Source organism: Mesitornis unicolor, unplaced genomic scaffold (genome assembly GCF_000695765.1).
Source record: "Mesitornis unicolor isolate BGI_N332 unplaced genomic scaffold, ASM69576v1 scaffold16237, whole genome shotgun sequence".
Taxonomy (NCBI): Eukaryota; Metazoa; Chordata; class Aves; order Mesitornithiformes; family Mesitornithidae; genus Mesitornis; species Mesitornis unicolor.
This window is the reverse complement of record NW_010194464.1, coordinates 1-23,749: the sequence shown is the minus strand read 5'-3', so window position 1 is coordinate 23,749 and position 23,749 is coordinate 1. Positions and strand designations below refer to the sequence as shown.

Below are 23,749 nucleotides of genomic sequence, written 5' to 3'. Positions count from 1 at the left end.
GGAAAGAGAAAGCTGAGTTATAAGCATAGAATAAGATATGGCAAGTTTAGTCTTCTTACCATATCCAACAATGACACAATTAATGACAGGCAGAAAATTGGCTGAAGAACACAGTTAAGAAAGAAAATGTTTCTTCAGCCAAGCATTATGAGATCAGTGTCTTTTTTACCATGTAAATTGTTATGTACAGCCCAGAATTTTTTTCAATTATCAAGGATTACTGTAAATTCCTACAGTAGTATTCATATTCCCTTACATTTGACTGCAATTCGAAGGTCCTTATATCAGTGGTGCTTAAAATGTAGTGAGAAAGATGGGAATGGGATAAAAGGAGTCTATATGGAGGATCCCATGATAAAGTTAAAACCAGATATAAGTCAGTGCAAGATGCAGTTCCTCAGCACCACTCATGTATTGACACAGTGTGCAGGGGAAACACCATCTCACATGATGAGTTATCTTCACCTGTATCTCCCTACTAGTTCAACAGAAGATGGTTCACAAGTGAAGAAAGCAGCTATTCAGATAATAAGCAATGCTGCATTCCTGAGTTTTTTGAGGGTTTTGTGGGTTTTTTTGTTTGGGGAGGGGTTTTTTTTTGGTTAGTTGGTTGAGGTATTTTAGCACAAAGTTGTTCTCAACCTAATCCAAAGGAAAAAGGGGCAGAGCTGCACTACCTTATGTCCTTGTTATTCTTGGCTAACAAGGTCAAGCTTTTTTTTTTTTAAAGTTTATTCAGATCAGCTTTGTGACTCATTTGTTTCTACTCCTTGCTGGCATGGAGATAAAATACTGCATAGAAACAGTGGAAAGATTTCTTGTCCAATAGACTAGGATTTTAACAAAATTTTAAGTTGCATCCCAATTGGAAATTTACAGCAGCGGATAGGACGTGTAAGTAATAAAAACATTCTTAAATTAACATTTTACAGATGGTATATACATGTAAGGGAGGATTTGTTAACATGGAAATATTAACATCAGAAGAGCCATTGTCCTTTGGATTAGCATTCTTATTAAATTGACATCTTTAGTCATGTCTGCATTTATGTTCTGAGTACACAGAGTATAAACTTCTATTAACAGCTAAGACTTTTATAACAAATGCTCTATTATAGCCACAGAAAAACTCCAGGAGTTCTATGACTTACTCTCATACGCACTGTTTTCCCTCTCTAGCTCTGTGAGCGCTTGTACAATGGCAGGAATATTAAATGAAGAAGAAGAAGGTAGGTGATAGTTTTGTGTAGACTCTTATGCCCAAATCCAGCCAGCCCCACTGCTCAATATCAATCCCTCTGGTTGAGGAAGAGCCTTAGGCTCTGTAAAATGTTTTACAGCTTACATTCCCCTAAATTCTAGTCAGTGAAGAGACCAAAGTCACCACCTGACTTTAGTTCAATGAGTCCAAACTGTCTATTGCTTCAAACTACTTTTCCTGACACATGAAGGTATCTATCACTATACAAATAATTTTGCTCCTGGAGCTCAGCAAAATAATGAATTCCTTGTCAGATTTGTGCTGAAAGCAGACTTTCTTCCATGGGAAGACATGACATCTATCTAGGAATATAACCACAGAAGTAGGTTGTTTTCCAAAACTGACTTTGAGAATATCTAAGTTTCAGTGTAAGTAATTTTCAGGAAATAGCCTTCTTCTTAGTGTGTCTCTAGTGGAATAAAATGTAATGCCAGACAAGTCAGTGGTATGGCAGACTTCATGCAAAAGGTAAAGTATTTTGGATGACTTCAGCATGTCCACTGAAGGAAAGGGAAGCCAGTACTATAATGCCCTCTGGAGGAGAAGGAAAGATTCTGATAAAAACTATAAGCCCATAAAATGGAGATGGGGCAAATGACCACACACAGTCTAGTTTAACTGGAAATTGATCATTATTACCATTATCAAATGCATACAAATCTACAATTTGTATGAAGAAAATGAATTTTAAACCATCTGGATTTGCTTTTAAGAACAAAGTCAAAATCAAGCTTGGAGAGACTGGTTAGGATTCCACAGAGTCAATTACATTTCAAAGAAACTTCTGGGGATTTAGAATAATCAAGGTCCAAGCAGGTTGTTCATTTTGATTTCTGCTACTCTAACTTACTGCAGTTCCTTTCTTCTACCTCCTTAGGGAAGTAAGTAATTAGTTACCAGTAAAGTTTACAACAGCAGAAAGCTTAGGGTGACAGCTTGACCCATGAAATTCAGGCCTTTTCCTCATCCCTGGTGGGGCCATGGTATAATTCCTCATGTCTAGACTGACTTCACAATTGAGACTTCAAAGCCACGGCAGTCCTTGAAAGGCAAGACTATGTATTGTAGTCAGTGTCTCACTGTATCGGAAGTATAAGTCAGCTCCATTAATTCATGGTATGCTGGCAGAGCACTGAAAAGCCTTTCTCAGAAAGAAAATGGAAGAAAAGTTCCTCCTACTACACCTTCCCCATCTTTTCCCTAAGAATTATTTCCCATACTGTGTAGTGACATGTAGCATCTTGCAGGAATCTCAAAACCACAAAGCCTCTGATACCCCATGAGAGCAGCAGAAACCACAATCCAAGCCCATTTCAGGCCCTTGCCTGACTACTGTCTGATCTACATATCTGATTTTAACAGGGCAAAAATCCTTACTGGAGGCATTTATCTCACATAACTAATTACGAGTTTGGAAGTCTTTATCAGTTTTACATTAGTAAATATATGGATCATGCTGAAGAAGAACTATAAATACAAAGATCTGTCAACCAGGACAGCTTAACCATCCAAAAAATGGCGGGGGGGGGGGGGGGGGGAAGTAACATTGCCTTTGAAGAAAAGTGAAAAAAAAGAAAAAAACAAACTAGGAAAAGGATACTTTTCTAATTATGAAAGTGTCGTATATATAGATGCACCGAAGAGGGCATGAAAGACTGTAGCCATATTAGCACTTCAAGTGATGCATGCACACTCGGCAAATTCTTTTTGTGTCACTCCCCCCCATTCCCCACCACAAACCTAGACTGTGTCTGCTTCTAATACTTTGTCAACATAGAATTCTTTGACTTTCTGAAAATAACTGTTCAATGAATGTCATACAAGTTCATAAGTCTTATATTTGCAGTTTTAACTTAAAAGCATTCTGTTTGTAAAGGCTTACTTGGATTCAAAGTGATCTATGAGCAATTGTTTAAACATTTATTTTTTTTCAGAATCTCTCATTGGTTTTGTATTTAGAAACACTTATTTAAACTTGAAGAATGGACTGGAAATGTGGATCCTACTTCACAGAATCACAGAATATTAGGAGTTGGAAGAGACCTCGAAAGATCATCTAGTCCAACCCTCCCTGCCAGAGCAGGATCACCTAGACTAGGTTGCACAGAAATGTGTCCAGGTGGGTTTTGAATGCCTTCAGAGAAGGAGACTCCACAACCTCTCTGGGCAGCCTGTCCCAGTGCTTTGTAACCCTTAAGGTAAAAAAGTTTTTCCTCATATTCAGATTGAACCTTCTATGCTACAGCTTGCACCCATTGTCCCTTGTTCTATCACGTAACATCACTGAGAAGAGCCTGGCTCCTTCCTCCTGACACTCGCCCTTTACAAATTTATAAACACTAATGAGGTCACCCCTCAGTCTCCTCTTCTCCAAGCTAAAGAGACCCAGCTCCCTCAGCCGCTCCTCAGAAGGGAGATGCTCCACTCCCTCCATCATCTTTGTGGCTCTGCACTGGACTCTTTCAAGCAATTCCCTGTCCTTCTTGAACTGAGGGGCCCAGAACTGAACACAATATTCCAAACGCAGTCTCACCAGGGCAGAGTAGAGGGGAAGGAGAACCTCTCTTGACCTACTCACCACATCCCTTCTGATACACCCCAGGATGCCATTGGCCTTCTTGGCTGCAAGGGGACATTGCTGCCTCATGGTCACCCTGCTGTCCACCGACACCCCCAGGTCCTATTTACTCATGACTTGGACAGGAAAATAAAATACAACTAACTAAATTCAAATTATGAGTCACTTCTTGTTCAGGCTCTCCTTTCTAGTTTATTTAGTAAATTACTGTTGATCAGAAGAACATTATAGAGAAGTTAAGAGCTTCTTTACAAAGGCAGTAATCTTCAACTGGCTTATGTGGCTAACACCGTGGTTATTTTTCTTCCATATTTTTCCTTCCTCTGTTAAGGAAGGCTTTGGCATGGAAATAAAAAAACCTCTATTCCACATTACATTAACATCTGGAACAGCAGTTGATGTTCATTAGAAAAGCTTTAAATACAAATCTTACTTTATATGGAGTTAAGTTTCTCATACATATAATTTTTACACCTTGTCTCAATATAACTTAACATCTTTATGTCTTAGGGCACACAATCTCTTAGTGACTTAAATATTGTGTACTTAAATATTGCTTGAGCTTTTGGAAGAGTTTTATGTGCTGTCATTAGGACACTCCTAATACCCTAAGACGGAGTTGCAATTGAAGCCTGGACGCTCTGTTCACTCAAGCCTTTCTGGAAATGTCCTATTTGGACCCTGTGTGAGAATAATGGAAAAATAAAAATTATGATTTCCTGTGACAACTGCTAAGAAATTTATCCAAGTAATTGCATAACAAGAGAAAATGTGGCACACTAGAAAAGCATTAGTTTATTGTATTGGGTAAACAATGTCAGTCTCTGTTAAATTATTCAATTTTAAGTGAGACAAGTGTGGCAGGGCAAGTTCAGTACTGAGGATTTTGTGTGTGTTCACACTCAGAAGCTGCCCTGTGGCTGATGAAGCAGTAGTGACTCTGACACTGTTGACTTTTTGCCACAGAGAAGGCAAGGACTTGCATTCTGAGAAAAGGCGACAATTGAAGTAAACACACAAATCTCCAAAGAATGCCAAGCTCACTCAGACTTAATCCGTATCCACAACCTTATTTTAATTTCCTTTCATTTTCCTTCATGGAGAGGTGTGATCTGAGCATATAGCTCTGCTGGGCAGTGCTGAGTTCTTTTCACCACTGGCCTATTAGGTCCCTCTGTGTTTTAGAGTAGGTCACTTAACCTCATCTCTTTCTGTGTTTAAAATAGAGCTCTGAATATTTAACTCAGATAAGTATTGCTGAAATGAATAGTTTCAAGGCTCTTGAACTTAAACAGGACTCATGCTGTGCTGTCATTTTTAAACTTTCCACTCCTTTTGTGATTATTTCTGGCAACAATTATTGGATCAGTCACCCAGATCGTTTTAGAAGCAGCTGAAGAGAAGCTGTAACCCTGTGAATCCTCCCTGTGTCTGCATTTAACAGTTAGTTTGCCTCTGAGAAAAATGAAACTTTTCTAATCACATATTGTATCTCAATGAATGAGGAACATTTTTTAAACAGGATACTTACGCTTTCTTTCCACAGATGGCTCCCTGGTACCAGTTTCTGCAGGTGCTGAAGTATTTCTTTTTTGTTCCCATGACTTGCTGAAGAGCACATACATTTGGGCTAGGGGCAGGAGTGAGAAACATTTAAAAAGAAGCTTCCATATATCTTTGGAAAAGTTTTGCATAAAATAGCAGCAAATACAGTTTCTGTTGAGGAAGAGTAAGAAATGAACATCTGGCTTCAGTTCTCAGGACAGGTGTGATTTTAAGCAAGCACAGTGCAAGCCCCTGGGACTGCCCAGCTGGGTTCCTTGGCAAGCCCACTCTCTCGGCAGGGGCAGAAGATTCCCCTCCATTCTGGTTTGACCCTCTGTCTCTGATGGGCAGTGATTGCCAGCTGTGTCAAGTCAAGTCTCAATATGCCTTACATTTCTCCCTTCCCCCTGTGAAGTGAATTAATTACCAGCTATCGGGTATGGAGCTGTGAATACCATCAGGCTCTTTTCATTAAAGTTTTTGTCTTGGACACATCTGTGCAGCTGAAGGTCATAGGGAGATGGGGAAGAAAAGTGCCTTGTTCTTGATGCAGAATGAAACCCTGACTTCTGTAAATCAATCAGCTATTTTGACTACCAACCGTTTGGAGTACCACAGGCACCTAAGTAAACATTCTGGGAATTACTGGGGACCAAAGGGTAAATTGGCATGTAAATAAAAGGAGTCGCAAATTTCAAATGAGGAATGCTTTTTCCTTAGCACGGTAACGTACAGAAGAGGAATTTCTTAAGGGCAAATTCCACAGGCATTTTGTTGCTAAGTTTTACACTTCTACAATTAAAAAAAAATAAAATTATTCAAAAGTTAGAACATATATTTTATAACAGTAGGAAGCCAGTGAAGTTTTTAATTTAAAAAGCTCAGGGAGTGTTTGTGTATGTGTGTGTCCATGTGTAGCAGGCAGAGTGAATGCAACAAAGCAAGATAGGGTGGTAAACAATTTGTATTCACGGAACATTTTTTACTTAAGAGGACTGAAGGAAAATATGTTTAGACACATGCGTCTCCCTGACACCAGCTTTTCAAATTATTTCCATGTCTCCAAGCAGCCTGGCTTGTAAGCATTGTTTTTTGGGTACTCTGCTGAGCAGCTTGCTGCCTTGCTTTAGTGGGAACAGAAGTTTAAGAAAGGGCTCCCAATATATATTCCCAAGTTACAAAGCATTTAGAGTTCCTGATTTTCATTAGGATGGAATAAAGAGAGCAAATGCTGTGGAATACATGCCAACTCCGTTCAAACATTAGAAAATAGGTATTAAACATATCTGATGTCCCATTACAATAACAGTGAACTGTAATTAACTTCAGTGATTCTAAAACATGTATTTTATTCATTGAAAAATAGTGACTTTAGATTTATCCACATTTTATGAATTTTAACAGTATTCTATCTCCTTTTGAAACTCCCCAGAAAGCTTTTTATTTAGGAACAATTCTTGTAAAATTAATTTAGAAAGTTCTACTTGAACAATAGCAAGAATTCATAGTGAAAAATCACATTTATTATAATATGTGAAGAAAAGGCAGAATAAACATTAGCAAGCACTTGTTTTAAAATAGAAATAAAACCCAGTTACTTACCCTTGGTCACGTGCCCTAATTCGACTATGAGTTAAAATCTTGTCATAGTGAGCAGAAGCAGCTGCTTGTTCAAAAGCATACAACAAAAAAGTGGTAAAGGTGAATAAGAAAAAGATCTTCATCTTTAGTCCTCTGCTGCTTCTGGCAAGTCTAGAAGAGAGAACTGGCAAAGGGTCTGGAGAGCTGACAATTTATATACATGCTGGAAGTTGGTGGGAGGGAACCATGGGATCAACCTGAAACTTCGTACCACCCTCCTTAGAATAGCAGCTTTCACTGCCAGATTCAGTAATCTAAATTAGTACCATACATTAAGCATATAGACTGTATTTTTAATCCCCAATTGACTAATTTCTTCCTTATTACAGAAAGCTTAACATTTTATTCTGCTTACACAACAGCAGAGAATGTTTGAGAAGCTTAGACTTTGACTTATGATTTGGTATTTATAGCAGCAAATCATCCAGAGGTCATGATCATTGTGTGTGGTTTTGTTCAAACCCAGAGGAAGACGTCTGTTCCCATAAGAAGTGCACTGCTTCCCTTTGTTTTCCATGTCCCCACAGTTATCTGCTATAAGCTGTTTAACTTGTGAGGCTCATGAAATTTCCAAACAATACTGCTGTCAATAACCTGGAATAGCACTTGTGTATTGAGGAAAAAAAAGCTGTATTAACACACATTCTGATTCTGAAGTAGTTACACAATCACATGCAGTATTAGCCTAAATATTTTTTAATTCTAACAATAACAGTTGCTATTACATAATGCTTTTATTCAGAGCCTTAAGTAATCTTATAATTATCGCTGAGTACCAGAAAATTTTAATATATACCTTTTAATAATTATTATTCAGTCCTTGGGAACCTCTTGTGAAGTAAGTGGAAAATGTAATTCTGAGCTGTAAATGAGAAAACTGAGGCAGAAGGGTGAAGTGACAGGCTGAAGCCTCCAGTGAAGCGACAGTCCTAAGGCTCCAGGGACAGTTGGTGTTTGGACTGCAGTCCACGAGTTTGCAATTTTCATGTTAAGGAAAAAACTCTGTCATTTTTATAGAAGTGTCTGTGTATGAAAGCAATTTCAAGGATAGTCTATAGATCATTTCAGATCTTTATGTAAGTAAGTAAGTAAGGTGAGTTCTAATGACAGTACTTTGCTGTAGTTTCCTCTTCCAGACCAAAGTTGGGCAAATAATGGGAAAAAAATGCAGTATTGGACAGCACTCTTGGAACCAACCTATCATTATAAAACAGCGAAAATGGAGTAAAGAGCAGCAGACAGAATGACTACTTCCTATATACCATTATAGGTAAAGGTTATAACTAGGCATAGGTACATAAGCATTTGATGGTTAAGATTATGTCTTACATAACCATAGCACTTCATCATTTCTAAGGTTAAGAGTAGGAGTATTTGGTTAAGTGGTAGGGGGGGCATTTTTTCTACTGCAGCCTGTACTCATCCCACCTGTAAATGACTCAAGATAGCTCATGGAAGTATCATCATCTCTCTACTCACTGTGCATAAACTCAGTAAAACTCTATGCCTGAAACTGTCACTGTCAAATCAGCTGATGGAGGTGATGGGTCAACTCTGTGACATAATATTACAAGTTTTAAGAGAATTTCACTGGTGCACTCCTATTCCTCCTATTCAGCTTCCCGATTAATGTTATAAACCTCTCCCTTACACTTCAGAGGTATAGAAGAAAATGTCTACAGGACCGTTATATCTCAAACTCAATATCAAATACGGTTTCAGAGATGATAGGCCAGTAGAGAAAACAGTGATGAAGAGATATGCAAATATGAAGTAATTTTATTAACCTAATTAAAGGATAATCAACATAAACCTTATATCAACCTTGGTGACACCATTATATATAATGAGGCAAATGTTAGTAAAAATGAGTCAATGCAGGCCATAAAAAGTAGTAATGACCATAAGCTTGACTTTCTGAGAAATCTCTAGATCACTGAACGAGTTGCACTGGTAAGTGGTGTAAAAATGCATAGATCATAAAATAGATAAAACTCATCCTTAACTGGAAATGAAAGTATTGAAAATCATCAATCCAATGGAAACTGCATATACTTACAGTTTAAAAACTTCCAGTAAAAAAAAACAAACATCAAAATCAAAAAGCATCAAAAAGAAAAAACAGTCCAACTACATGAATCCTATCCTCATTTAAGTTTATGTCACTCCAAATATAAAAACAAGTAATGAAGCCAGGCTCTGTTTTGCTTGTGATATAATGGTTTGCTGAACAGCACACCAGAGTAATAAATTTCTAATTTGCCACCTAAATTATTGTTGTGATTAACCAACTTGTGTTCATTGCTACTTTATTTTAATTTGTTCTTTATTTAGCAAGGTGACTACCCAACCAAGTAGCAACCTCAGGTTTCTTCTTTTCCTTTGGAGAAAAACCTTTTGCAATATTATACCTCTCAAGGCATGTGATGTTGAAATTCTAATTACAAATGTTGAAAATCTAATTATAAAATGCATTAAAACATCTCATGGATGTGAATTATTATTGTAGTAATAGGAATTTTAATTATCCATGGCAAAAGAAGCATACCTAAAGAATTATCTGAAACAAGTATAGAACAAATGCTGATTTTCATCATCCATGGAATGTAGTGTCAAGAAGAAAAGTCTAAGGTATCTGCTGTTCTGAATTGTTTCTTGTATTTCTCTAGAGACCTCTAGTGGACAGAGCTCTGTAAAAGTCAATTTCTCAAAGCTGTATTAAGTATTTACACTAAGAATTTATCATATGATAAAGCAATTTGTTTTATTATACCTAAAAAGGATTGGATTTATTATATGATGCAAGAATCTTTGCATTCAAACACTTAGGGGTTTGAATAAGTACATTTACATAAGATTGAAGTTACAGAATCATCTATATATTAGTCACTTGATGGTAATTCTACCGATGATGAGCAGAAATTTAGCAAATAAGAATGAAAGGAAATGAAAGGTTTTTCAGGTATGCTCCTCCCAGTCAAAACCTGCAGAAGTTTCAGATAATTTACAAAGCGTGTTATATATACTCTGTTTCTTTATTTTGTAACTACTTTATGTGTATACTTTTTGTTTTATGAGTGTGTGTGGACTCCGTGGAAAGAGCAAATGTGTAAAACAGTTTTAAGATTAAAAGAGAGGTTCCATCTATCCTGCACGTCTTGCTTGAATCCTTAAGTTTCCTTAGAAATGCTGATTCAGCAAATTTGGGATTTTTGTCATTAACTTCACTTAGATCAGCAATTTGCATCTGGAGTAACCTTCAGTTTCTCTTCTTAGAATGTGGTTTTGTTTAGGGAATCTGGTGGTTTGCTGCAGCATCACTTAGGAGCCCCATCAAGCAAAGCATGTAAAAACCATGTGAAGAGTCTTCTGTTTCCTTAAGAGTATCTAGCAGAGAATCACTGGGGCTAGAGATGTAAAGCATAATCAGTTTAATTCAGTAATCTCCTGGTGATTTAGATCAGATAATTGAAAATTAAAAAAATACAGGGTGCAGTAAGCCTGGCTACCAACACAAACTACCATGGGAAGGATGTTCCCCTGGTGTAGTGAAGGATCTGGTAATGTTTAGACCAGATACAGCCTGGTTTCCACATAAGGTTGTATAATATGCAGGGGTTTGAAATATCAAATAGAGGGAAGAGGGCTTGATGTTTACATCAATACACAGAAACCCAGAGCTATAACATTATTATTATTAATAATAAATAATAATAATACTTTAAGGGAAAGTTTGTAAATCAATAAAATCAAGCTTGGTTCGACTGAAGGTAAGATCCAACATGTGAAATGTATTTCCACGGGGATGGATTATGCTCAAAACATTCACTGCAGAATTTCTGACATAAGTGACTGGCAAAGGTTTGCTGCCATCAGCTGTCTCTTTCCTTTCCATATCTATTTTAGTGAAGATGAATCCATATACAACTATTACTGCAAATGAAAGAAATGGAAATAAACCTCAAGAAAGTAATTAGGAAAGACTTGATGGTACATCCTGTGAAGAGGATGATTTTGACTGCATGGGTTGATAGCCATAGTCAGGCTTTTCGGGAAATTAAAAATATTATCCAAGAAGACTTCTTTTTGTTTCTTCAACTATCACCAGTATTTAGATGCTTCTTAAGTTAACGTGCTTATTTTCTGTCACATCAGGGTTTTAATTTAAGGTATACTAACTCACTTCTGAAACATCATGACCCTGCTCGACTGGTGATTTTTTTTGTGACCACTTTTCAAACTAGGATTCATAGTACATAAATTTAGCCATTTCAAAGTCAAAGCTTGTGATCTCAACTCCCCTTTTATCCCAGATGGAGAGAGGGATTCAGATTTTATGTGCAGATGATTTGTCTTCTGTAACTGTCTCTCTCCATTAACAGCAGAGCAGATGGGCTGACTAGTTTGAACTAGACTGTTTAGACAGCCCTATGTCACATGAGAAGAATCCCACCCTTTGCGTCTTCTCTTGGGATTATGTTTCGGAGAATAGACACTTAGAAATATACTGTGCTGAATAAGATTACTCTAGAGTACTACATGTTTTCTGGTGATTAGCTGGGTTATTGCCTTTTTCCTCTGCTATTTCCCAACCCACTGGCTAGCCCCACAGAGCCTCTTGCTGGTATTCTGCCTAAAATTTCATTAAAAAAAAAATTATTAAAGTCATCCTATTAAGCATAGGTACGCCACACCTGCAGGAGCTAATTTTCCTCCTACTGTTGTGTTTATTTATTCAAATGTTGTTAGACACTTTTCATAAATTTCATTAGGTTTCTTATTGCCAAGCTATACAATTTGAATCTTCTGTTTCCCCATTACCCAATCCTTCCATTTATTATGTTGCTCTTCTCTGAACTTAGCCCCCCTTGTCAAAAATTCCTCAGCCAACAAGATATGAAAAAGTGAAAACAATTCTCAACTTGATTGTGTTATGTTTCAAAAGAAGCCAGTACTAATTCTGGACTCATTTCGCTCTTGTCATTTACTGCAGGACTTTGGCAAAGGACTCTTTAAAAAAAAAATTCAATTACATTTAATACACTTCTGCAATTTTTTTTTTCCTCCTCATTCTTCCGCTGTTTTTCACTCACTAAGCTTATTTTATCTTACTCTGTCTTCACAAGCTTAATTAATATATTAAGTAAGGTGTTCAGCAAAGTATTTTAGTATTATTCTTTCCAATGACATCCCACAATGGCTGCATGACACAGCATGTGTATGTATATGGGAATTAAATCACAGAAACCATTGACAGATGGAGAAACACAAAGACAGCTCTAATCCATCTGAATTTGGGAGGAAAGGAGAAAGGAAGACTCAAAGTTGTAGTTATTGACACTCGGATTTAGAGATACTAATCAATATATTGGCTCCTCCAATATGAAAGGAAACACCTATCCTTTGATATCCTTGGAAACTATGGGTGTCTAATTTTTAGGTAAGTCAACAGAAGCTGTAAAATCAATCTGATCTCTTAGAAAGTGGGTTTTTTAATAGTCATATTTTGATGGAAGAAGAGATATTGCTAAATTTGGAAAAATCATTGTACATACTACAAGTTTTCTTTATTATGGAATTATTTTATAGTAATTAAATCTAAAATGTGACATTCCTAGACTTGATTCTAAACTAAAGCTTGTAGTATGTAATATGCATTTTTTTTCCTTTGGTAAACCATCATTAATGTTGATATACAAACTCAGAGAAGGATTATTTCTAATAAATGCTCACAGGATTTTTTTTAGTATGATCTCAGCCATCTTACATATTTTGGAAAAATCTACAGTTCTAAACATGAAAATGTTCTTCATTCTCTCTGTCAAAGTGTCAGTAGAGATCCCAACATATGAATTGTTATTTACTGACAAATTTATGTGCATATGAAAACATTTTAGGAAAAAATGACAGTTCAACATTACTTATATGGTCTTTTTCCTCAAACCTGATCTGCATATTCAGGAGAATATTCAGTTACCCTGAAAAATAAAATAAGCATTAGACAAACTGCTCAGGAAATAGCAATGTTGATTCCTCACCCAACAGCAGGTGATGCTCTTGCCATAGGGAAACAGTTCTTCCTCAGAGAATGAGTACATCATCTGATAATGCACCTTGAGATAAGATCCATAATATTCCCAAGTTCTTGTGCTCATAACAGCACTTGGTAAGCATTTTGGAGGGAAATAAGTATTTTGGAGGGAAAATAAAATCTTCATGTATAATGTCAGGCACACATTTATTATTTCAGTGGTTTAGTGGGTTACCATAGCAATACAACCTTTTGAAATACTTTATTTAGCTTAATCACTTGGGGGAAGGGGCTATTGTGTTTAGAATCAAGCTTAATCAAAATGACAATTCTTCTTTTTTCCATAACTACACTGAACAGCCCACAGCTTCACCAAATATGCTTATTGCTTACTTACAGACTCATCTTTTGAAATCATTCTCACTTGCACTAATTAATGCATGAAGGTATCGTGAAGGACACAGTATAAATTCCTTGAATGGTTACTTTTCATGTTTTAAGGATCTTATCCATGGCTTTGTGTGATTCTCACCTATTTCTTGGTGCTTGCAGAACACTAAAATCTACAGCAACATGACACAGCTGATTGCTGTGAGTTGGCATTGATGCTGGTTTCAAACACTATCCTCATGAGAGGCAAGTGCAATAGGTAAAGTCAGAGCCTGCCTGATGCATCTTTAAGTGACACAGATAATTGTTTAGCAGACAGAATTCATTGCAAGCAAGCATTTCAGTATCAGATAATTCTTTGCTGAAGAAGAGCTGAATTAATAGGAATTGAACAGTAATACTGGCTTTTAGGAGTAAAATCCAAGAAAAAAGCAAGCAACCACATTCATAGAAGAGCAGATATGTGCCAAATTAAAAATCACTTCTTGAGAGTTCATGGAAAAAATCTATGTATAAAATTACTACATTGGAATTCTGATGCAATATTGATATGAGAAAATGTATCTATTATGTGACTGACTCTGAGGCTATCCAAGCAAATAACCATTACCTACAGTTCGTATAAAAATCAGTCTTTGGATTGATCAGTGTTAACAATGTGCAGAGGGTTATCTTACTAGATGATACCACTAAATATAGAAATAAGTTTATGAAACTAGTTATAACTGATAAGGCACAGACTTATTGAACATATGAACATATTCTACTGACTTTCAATGGATACCCAATTTGTAAATCACTGAGTGACAAACTTTCTGAAAGTTACTTGGCAACTTAGAAGATGCATTTTCACACATAGGAAGAATTCCACTTGCAATTCCATGCAAGTTTAAATTGCTTTAAAGTTCTGTCCCCAGAGCACCTTTGAAAAGGTGACATATTTCAAGATCAGCACTACACCACCTGACAGTATGCATGACTGAAGCTTCACTTTCAGAGACTGGAAGAGAACTTTTGGAGTGTAGGATGGCCCTATATAAGGTCAAACCTTTCTCACAATAATATTGGTCCCTGCAATAAAATGGCAGCTAAAACAACATATCAACCTCTGTGTATGTCATGGTTTAGGGCTGGGCTGGCCACTAAATCCTGGACAGATGCTCTCTATTAAACCCTCTCCCTTCCCCAGAAGGGAAGAGAAAAAAGAATAAGGGAGAGAGACTTTATGGGTTGCAAAATAAAACTAACAGATTTAATACAACAATAATACTAATACTACAGGATAAAAATGTAAATAGGAAAATAATGAAATATATACAAACGTGTACAAATATATATAAAACCAATATAAAATCCTCCCCCTCATGATGATTCCATCACCAGAGGCTCTGCGGAGCAGGGCACTGGAAAAGTCCCAGACCAGACCCAGCAGCAGGTTGGAGCAGGATGCAGGAAGACATCAATCAGGATCAGAGGCAGACAAACCAGCAGGGTTCTGCTCGGACTTCAGCCACTGCAGGATCAAGATGGAAAGAAGGGTCTGAGATGGGAGGTCTCCAAGATGGAAGAAGGGTCGAGACCCTTGTGATACCTCGGCTTTATACTGAGTATGACGTATGTGGGATGGAATACCTAGTTGGTCAGTTTTGAGTCCGCTTCCCCCACCCTGTAGGCACAGACACAGCACCCATGGTGAGACAATGGTCTTGAGCTTATCATTATAGCAGCACATACTGGAAAAACATGCTGCTAGTTTTCAGCAAGTTCAGCCAGTTAAAAGAGACTGAGCTGAAAAGTAAAATCACTAAATAGAAAATTAGTTCTATTTAGCTTAAACCAGGACAGTGTATTAAACAGGAGAGGACCTGACTCTCTGAGACTTTTTGTGTGTAGACATAGCTGTAACAGGAGGGGACTTTGGGTGCAAGATGGGAATGTGGCTGCAGGTGGCTGCAGGGCTTCCCTGGAGGTTGAGGAATAGCTCCTTTCTCTTGTCTTGGATCAACATTGTCCCCATCTGGCCAGTCTGACCTGGAGGACATCTTCTGGGGTCCTATCAGCATCTGATCCAGACACATAATGAGGAGTGTTTCATCCAACTGGAACTGTCCAAGTTACATATCTTGTGTTCATTTGAAAGAGATGGTGAAAGATGCCCTTATTCCAGCCTAAACCCATCTAATCAGAAACAGTTTGAAAACTGATACTAGATTGCATGTTACCTACCAAGCATTGCCTAAAAATGGGCAGCAAGTACAGTAAATAATTACATTATCAAAGCACCATTTTATTCTCTTCCTCTCTGGATAAAACAGAGTGCCTTCAGGAGCTGTATGTAACACAGAATATAGGTATTCTGTCTTTCTGCAGCTGATATTTTTCAGTTGATAAACATTTGCTGGCTTGGGCAATTTCAGGTGATGTCTGAGACTCCTTTTGTAGCTTTTTCAACTCAGTGAACTGTTGCATTTCTTTCATTTACTGAGCTAGTAATTTAAGATCATAGCTGTTTTATATGCATAGACAGTGAAGGAAAATGGTCATTGACCAATTAACGATAATGCAGACAGCAATTTCATAGTTTGATTGCAAAGATAAATGTTTTCCAATTCTAATTGATTTTGGCTGTTTTCTGTGTGTCTGCATGTTTTGTTCTACTGATGGATTTTTACTCCATTATACTTGTGTGTTTTGGTTTTTAGCACAGTAGGTGAATCAGCATGAGGGAAAGATGCCTGGTTTTAAAGAAGTGCAAATTTTCTCTGAAGAGATGCAAATAGTCCTTCATCAGTAATGATACAAAAAGTCTGGATTCTTCACTGGGCAAGTCAGACAGTTAAATAATTATTCTGCTATTAAAATACCCTTGTAGTTTTCTTCTTCAAGCCCAAGTAGGAAAATCCAAGGATTCTGAAGTCTATTACTTCTGAAACAGCATGTAAAAGGTCTTAATGTTAGTGTGAATCATAGAATTGATTGGTTGGAAAAGACCTTTAAGATCATCAAGTCCAACAGTTAACTAACTCTACCATGCTCATTTTAAAACTATTTTCCTGAGCACAATTTCTAGACAGCTTTTAAATACATCCAAGGATGGTGACTTCACTACTTCCCTGGGCAGCCTGTTCCAGTCTTTCAGTGTAGAAGTATTTCCTAATGTCCAATCTAAATTTCCCCTGGTGTAACTTGATGCCATTTTCCCTTGTCCTGTCACTGATTACTTGGGAGAAGTGACCCACACCTACCGCTGGTCACCATCCCTGGAGGTGTTTAAAAGACATGTAGATGTGGCACTTAGGGAGCATGGTATAGTGGTGTACTTAGCAGTGTTGGTCATGGTTGGACTCAATGATCTTAAAGGTTTTTTCCAACTAACATTATTCTATGATTATTTCTACTGAGTACAAAAGAAGATTAAGGTGGCATTCATCTTTTAGTCAGTTAAGGTAGGGTGGATGAACATAGATACTGAATACTCTACAATAAAAGCAAGATGCAAAATTTAAGCCACTAAACTTAATTTAAGCCACTTCTGCAGTGCACTGCAAGTTACAAAGAACATACATCCATTCACCCAAGGTATGATTTTCTATGATATGCATAATACATGAAGCATATTGTGCTCAGTAGACATGTATCAGATGTTTCTTTCTGCAGAATTTATATTATAGAAAGTTGACAAGAGAATAATAACATTATGTACAGATGCTTCCATAAACAGTGGTTTCTCCTGAGCTGAGCACCCAGAGATCCTGCAAGTGAGTCTGGATGGGTTTTTTAGACATATATTTGACCAGTTTGACACAAACTGTCCTTGATGTGAACATGCCATCAAAGTTGTATGAAACAATACTTGGTCAATATTTTGTCTTATGTTACTTCTATCTTGAGTAACACTAAATAGTTCTAGCATGAGTAATCATCAGTTCCAGGGTTTCATTTTTAATGTAAGGTTGTGTCCAAATTAATTTAGAGTTTCTTCCTATGTTCTGCACACAGGCCTTAATTTGGATATGATGATCCTCCCATCTGTAATTAAAACCTAGAGTTAAAGAGGATAAAAAGCAAAAAATGGGAGAACAGCACCCTTGGGTATATTAAAATTGATCTTCACTTCTAACAGATGGTGTAGGCATAGAGGTTAATAGTGAAAAATGTAATGCTTTGCTCTGTCATTTTTAGCAGTGCTTCCAAATGCTTTGCTCTTTGTCACACCATTGCTTAAAACAGTTAAGGTCTCCTCCTATTTCACATAGCTCCCTCTGGCAGGATAAGGATGGCTGAAGAGGAAAGGAAATAAACCAGCACACACATAAAGAAAGCCCTTAAGACTTCCAGAGTAAAGTAAAATGTAAAACACATAAATGAGAATGACGGCGCCAAAATAAACTATAATCAGTCCAAACTGTATATAAAGTTCACACCAGACTTTTGAACATTCTGCTAATATTTTGTGAGAGTTGTGACTGCATGTGAGTTTTGTGTCATTGCAGAGCAGCTGCACATTTCTGCTGATGCCTTGCCCAGACTTGCCTTAAAGCTGCTACCATCAAAGCTGGAGAAAGATATCTCTTTGAAGCCTAGGACTTTTGAAGCGAGCATAGACATGAGATATGTGACAGTGGGCATGACCCAGGCTCTAAAACCCTGTGTACTGGGTAGCCACATGCACACAGGGTATACAGAAGTCCTCTTTGCTGAAGGTATCACCAGAAATGATGCCTGTCTTTGGTCTGGTTCTCAGAAGTTCAAACACAAAGGCTCTTGAAATGTCTGATTTCTGTCTGCAGTTGCACCCCACACACACCTAAGGGTTCAGACAGGGATTTAGAAGAAAGAGATGTTGGAGACTGAACGTTTATGCAGAACACGGAAAGTTTGGGTGCACTTTGAGCAGATGTCATTAAATACCAATGGTCATCTGACCTGGGGCTTCAGAGTGGGGTGTGACAGAAGAGGTCAGGGTTCCCCTGTGCCAGTCACAGCCAGTTCCAGCCAATTTCAGCCAGCTCTGCAACAGACAAAACTGATCTGCTGCCCCGTCTCCCCTCAGACTTTGTACCCTTCTTGTTTATTTGTTCAATAGCAAGGACCAGGGATGCAGCTTGTTGTGAAGACAGGTTCAAACCCTCATCACCTTCCTGGCTTTGTGTTCTGGGAGGACAAGAGGTGGTGTTTTACTGAGGGGGTGTGTGTGTTGTGGCGTTGTGGCCTGGGAGGAAGAGTGGAGTTGGAAGGCTGTTTGCTCAAACACTTCCTAACTACCTCTTTGCTAAGGGGAGCACTGGCATGTGTTGGGTATCCTTTTGTCTTCCTGAGTATTCATGGTGAACTGTCGAATTCTCCCTCACAAGATTTGTATAGTATTACATCTCAAGAAATGGTGTTTTACGCCATAAGAAAGATCTGATTCTCCTGATAAACCTTTTAATCTTTCTTAATTTCTTAATTCTTTAGTCTTAATTATTTGTGTTTGAAGATAATAGTGGATTTGTTTGGATTTAAATCACAAGACAGCTTGAGGATGTTTCTTCTCCATAAGACTTTGGTTAATTTGACTTTCTCAGTACAGAGGTTCGCACTAGATATCTTTTCAGCAGCTACCCTCCAGCTGTATGGTTTATGAAATGAAAAATTAAACATATGCGTGTATTTCAGCAAATAAATAAATCAAGTTATGGTGCATATTTAGTTCCCAAACACTGTTTTATTTATTTTCCTACTCAACCGAGGGCTAACACTTGCCAGTCTTTATAGGTCCTGAATATCTAAAAATTTGTGATCCTGCTGTGATTATTTCTGCAAGCAACGTTTCTTTGTAGAAACAGCTTCTGGAAGCAGTAAATATTAATTTAATGTATTTCAGAGAATGATTATGGAAAGTAAATTTGCTAGAACACCCCCTGTAAACATAGATGAGCCAAGGAACTCAACACTGGTTTTGGGTTGTGGTGGTTCGTACCTGTTGCAGAGGTGGGAGGTGTGGGTTAGCGTGTGTTGTGTGTGTTCATGTTGATGTGCAGACCTCAGAGAAGCTTGCTTCAGCTGCCACCTTGCAGTGCAGAACAATATACCATACTTGAAAATCCTTAGAGGCTGCATAAATCTTAAGCTTAGAATGACCATTGGCTAAGTAAATAACTCCGATTCTAAGTGAATGATCCCTAAAATGAAAATATGTTTGACAGCAAAATAAAGAAAAGATGGAAGATAATTTGTGGTATTACTACCATTCAAGAATAACCAGAGTCTGACCAGCATCAAAAGAAAGCACAAACTAAAGCTAATGAGTTCTTCTATTCAATAAGAAGTGTTGATGTGGTTACAGCAACAAGTTCCCCTCCTTGCATGACTAAACTGTTTTTGTCTTACACTAAACATAGAATTGGAGGTGCTAAATGGAGCTCACTGGCTAAGTTCAAAGTGAGTTCTTCCAGGGAAGGTGAAACATTCCTGTTTTAGGAAGCATCAAGTTACGGCAAAGAGCAGCAACCAGACAGAGCTGCTGCTATTACTCTTACTGCCCTCAGAGTAAAAGCTGTGCCTGAGGAGCTATGTCTGTGGAAGGCTGTATTCAGATTATGTTGCTTAGCCCTTTCGGACTACTGAGGACTGATAAAGCTGCCTTTCCCTGAGCCTGAGCCAGTGCTATGGCTTATGATCAGGAAATTATAAATGGAAACTGAATGCAAGAGTTTACTTCAATCAAATGTCTTGTATTTACCCTTTATCTAACTGCTGAAGTTCATAAGTGTTGATAAGTGTCATGGAAAGGAGGATCCAAATCAGAAGATGAACCTAATACACAAACCAAACAGAACTGAGAAGAGTTCCTTTTGTTATTACTAAAAAATTAAGTCTAGGAGCAGTTTGATATGAGCTCAGTGGAATAAACAGAAGCCTCATGGTTAAATATTTTATATTTGAATATTTAAAATTATTTTCAGATAAACACCCCTAAATTTATCAAAAAGTTTTTTTTAAAAATAAACTAACTTATTTTGCACTTCAGCTTTACAGCTGAGTCGTGGTAAGCTCAGATTAAAAATAAATGACCAGGCATAAACATTAAAAAGGAATTTCAATGGCATCTACTCTACTAAAGAAGGTTATGTTCCAAAACAGAGTTTTCCTTCATCTGTTTTATACATTATAGCCTTATCAAGTTACTGAATGGCAAAGTAAACAATTCTCTAAGGACTGCAGATGCTGGAATGAGAGTAATGAGTCAAAGAAAGTTATAGTTAACCCTGGCAGGGGTCCTCTAGGAAGTGAATAAGTATCCTCTGACATGATGAATAGCAGGAGTTTTAAATGAGTCGTGGCATTTTATAAAGTAAATCATAGTTACTTTAACAAACATGTTACTATATAATTGTCTGTGGCAATGATTACAGACTATCTGGAAAATGCAGTCTTCTCCAATAGAAAAAAAACACTGAGTTTAGAACCTTTGTATGCTTTATAACCTACTCAGAAGCAAAAATTTCTTTCTATTCCCACACTCCTTGTAAGAAAAAGCATGTCAGTCTGTGGCAGATGCACTCACCCCACTAAAGACCTGAGAAAGACCCAACAAAGACAGTGCTAAAGTTTCTGGCCCTGGTGGCGCCAGGACTGCCTCCCCCCTCACAGCTCATGTCTGGGCCACACAGTGGGGGTCAAAGGCGGGAAAGTTGGGGTCCTCAGCCAGTAGGGGCTGACACGACCATGTATTGACCACAGATCAGATTCGACCAGGGTATAAATGGGGCCCCAGCGGAGGACTCATTTGAGTCGGTCCTCCTCGGAGCAGCGGGTCTGCAGTCGGGGGCTCTCCCCTTCAGTTGGGACGCCACTTAAGGTAACTTCTCGAGATTGAGAGCCCTCCCTTTTTGGTGAGTGAGTGCACATTTTGGATCGTTTGGCCAAATCTTAAGAATTCTTAACTCAGCTGTGTCTGGTAATATTCCCAACCGGCATATCGAACCTGTATTGGTTAAATGTCAGTGGGATGTTGTCTTGGTGAATGAAGTTTGTCTGCTTAATTTCAGTTGCAGATTAAAGCTTGTTTGAGTTCATTATTTGTGTGCGTGTAGCCATTTTGGTGCGATTCCGTGACACAGTCTAAAAGAGAATCTTAGGTGCTGGAGGAATCAGGTGCTTTGCTAGCAACCCTCCCATCTCCTCTACTGAGGGCTTGTTCTCAGGAAGGGAAGGTTGACGATACTGGACACAGACCTCTCAAGGATGAATGAGTTTCATCATGTGAAGAAGCTTAGGATTGGTCGTGGGACTTCGCTGACCTCAGAGGGATATTCTGTGTACACTGCTCAGTGTCACATTGCAGGATTTATTCCCTAGTGTTGTTTACCACAAAGTAGCCTTCATCACCAGGCTCTATACAGTTCTTATAGCTGTAAGAGGTGAGAATTTGACACCTGGGCAGTCTACAAGCAAAGTCTTCAATCTTTCAAGTTATCCTTCTCGGAGGCTTCCAGGAATGCACTGCATTGCAAATCTGGAAAATCAGCAATGAAATTGTCAGTGTAGAGGCTATGTATATATGGCAGTTCTTCCAGCTACACAGTTTGAATTTCAAGCTCTTCAAATGTAAAAGAATAAAGATAGAGAAGAATTAATCAGGAAAGCACCTCTGGAGATTGCCTTATCTAGTCCTTTGCTCAGAGCAGAGTAAGCTAGAGCAGGTTGCTCAGAGCTGTGTCCAGTCAGGTTTTGAGTATCTCCTGGGAAAACCACCCTTACAGTGAAATGTTTTTTCTTTTATTTAAATGTAATTTCCTGTATCTCAGTTTTTGCTTATTGCCCCTTGTCTATTCATGAGATACCTCTGGATATCTGTTGTCTTTACACCCTTCCATTAAATATATGGCTTTTTAAAAACAGGTATCTAAGATCTTTCAAAAAGTATCTATAAAGAGTCAGCTGATTCTTGTGTAGAGCAGAATGTGATTTTTCTTGTTTCTGTGAACTGATGAACCAGGGATGTAACAGTTCAGCAATCACTGTCTTATTATTAAAATGGCAACAGAACCCAGGAGATTTGTGCATGAAAACTTACCTGCATGAAAGCATGTAGGCAGCTTTAAGTCCAATACAATATTGCTATAAAGCCTGTAACAGACTTTTTATTCTCTTTTACAGATGTAGCAAAGGGTGCTTCACATCACTCTCCCTTTGAACTCTGGATATAAAATCATAAACCTTCAGCCAGGATAATTGCTCCTATAATAGTTTAATTTCAGGTGTTCTAAATTGGCCTATCATTATTGGAGAGTTCAGCTTCTTACATAGAGAATCAATCAAAATGAAAGTGTGTTTTAAACAAGTTTAATTTGCTGTGGTTAATTTTTGTGTTTCTTCTACACAATGTTTTTCCAAACCCAAAAAGCAGGCATGGATCTTACACTAAACCAAATTACATTCCAATAAATACTTTGTGGATATGAACGAACTTTAAGAGCTGCTTGGAACACTTTGACTGCTTTGCCTTAGGTAGGTGAAAGCTTAACAAGGATCAGCCACTATGAATCTTGCTCATGTTAAAAAGCTGCATGTAAACTGGTAAAACCTCAATTTAAAGTCCATGTTATGTTCTTAAAAAAAAATAATGTGGAGTCATCTAAATAAGTCTGTCTTCTCAACTCAATATTTCTAGAAGGTGTATATTTAAACTAGGATCTCACCTGCTCAGGCTTTCTAGGGCATGGTTGTCTCAAAAACTTGTAAGAGATCAGACAGTGCCTGATGAACAGAGAATTATGTTTAAATTACATCACTCAGAAACACTACAGACTTTTTTTTCCCTTACCACTGCTATTTAGGCAGACTGATAATTTAACAGTTTTCTGACAAAATTTCCTGAAATCCTTTTCACAATTCTAATTATTTTTTTCACACCTATGACATTGCTGAACAGAGAGCTCTAGCTGGAGTCAGGAAAAAGTTTATGATCTTTGGAAGAAGGGGCAGGCATCTGTAAGGATTGTCTGGCTTGAAGTTCAAACAGGTTTTGGTAATGTCCAGAGCACCAGGTGACTCACCGGGGGTTGCAAGAGTGACTCAGCCTTGGATTGCCTTGAGGCCCTATGTCTGCAGAGACAACACATGGGGAGCTGCATAGATAGCTCAGCCTTGAGTTGTCCGATAAGCCCAAGACTAAAACAGGGCAGTGCCGCACCACACAAAGAACAGAAACCCGAGTTGAGCCTTGAAACCACTCAACAGATAATATGCCCTGTTAAATTGCCAGAAAGTAAAGCAAAGCAAGCTGGAGGACGTCTGTATGGCTCCAAGGGACCAA

The 23,749-nt window shown here is 38.0% G+C and overlaps 1 protein-coding gene across 1 annotated transcript in view; it reads right to left on the bottom strand.

Annotated features, from left to right (window-relative positions):
- Positions 1 to 7,143, bottom strand: part of POSTN (periostin, osteoblast specific factor) — a 22,475-nt gene extending 15,332 nt beyond the window's left edge. Inside the window, exons 1-2 of the mRNA XM_010187813.1 lie at positions 6,987 to 7,143; positions 5,371 to 5,469 (exon numbers count right to left, since the gene is read on the bottom strand). Of these exons, the coding sequence (XP_010186115.1) occupies positions 5,371 to 5,469; positions 6,987 to 7,108 (221 nt within the window). The 5' untranslated portion in view covers positions 7,109 to 7,143. The remainder of the gene's footprint in view (positions 1 to 5,370; positions 5,470 to 6,986) is intronic.
- Positions 7,144 to 23,749: the final 16,606 nt, after the last annotated feature.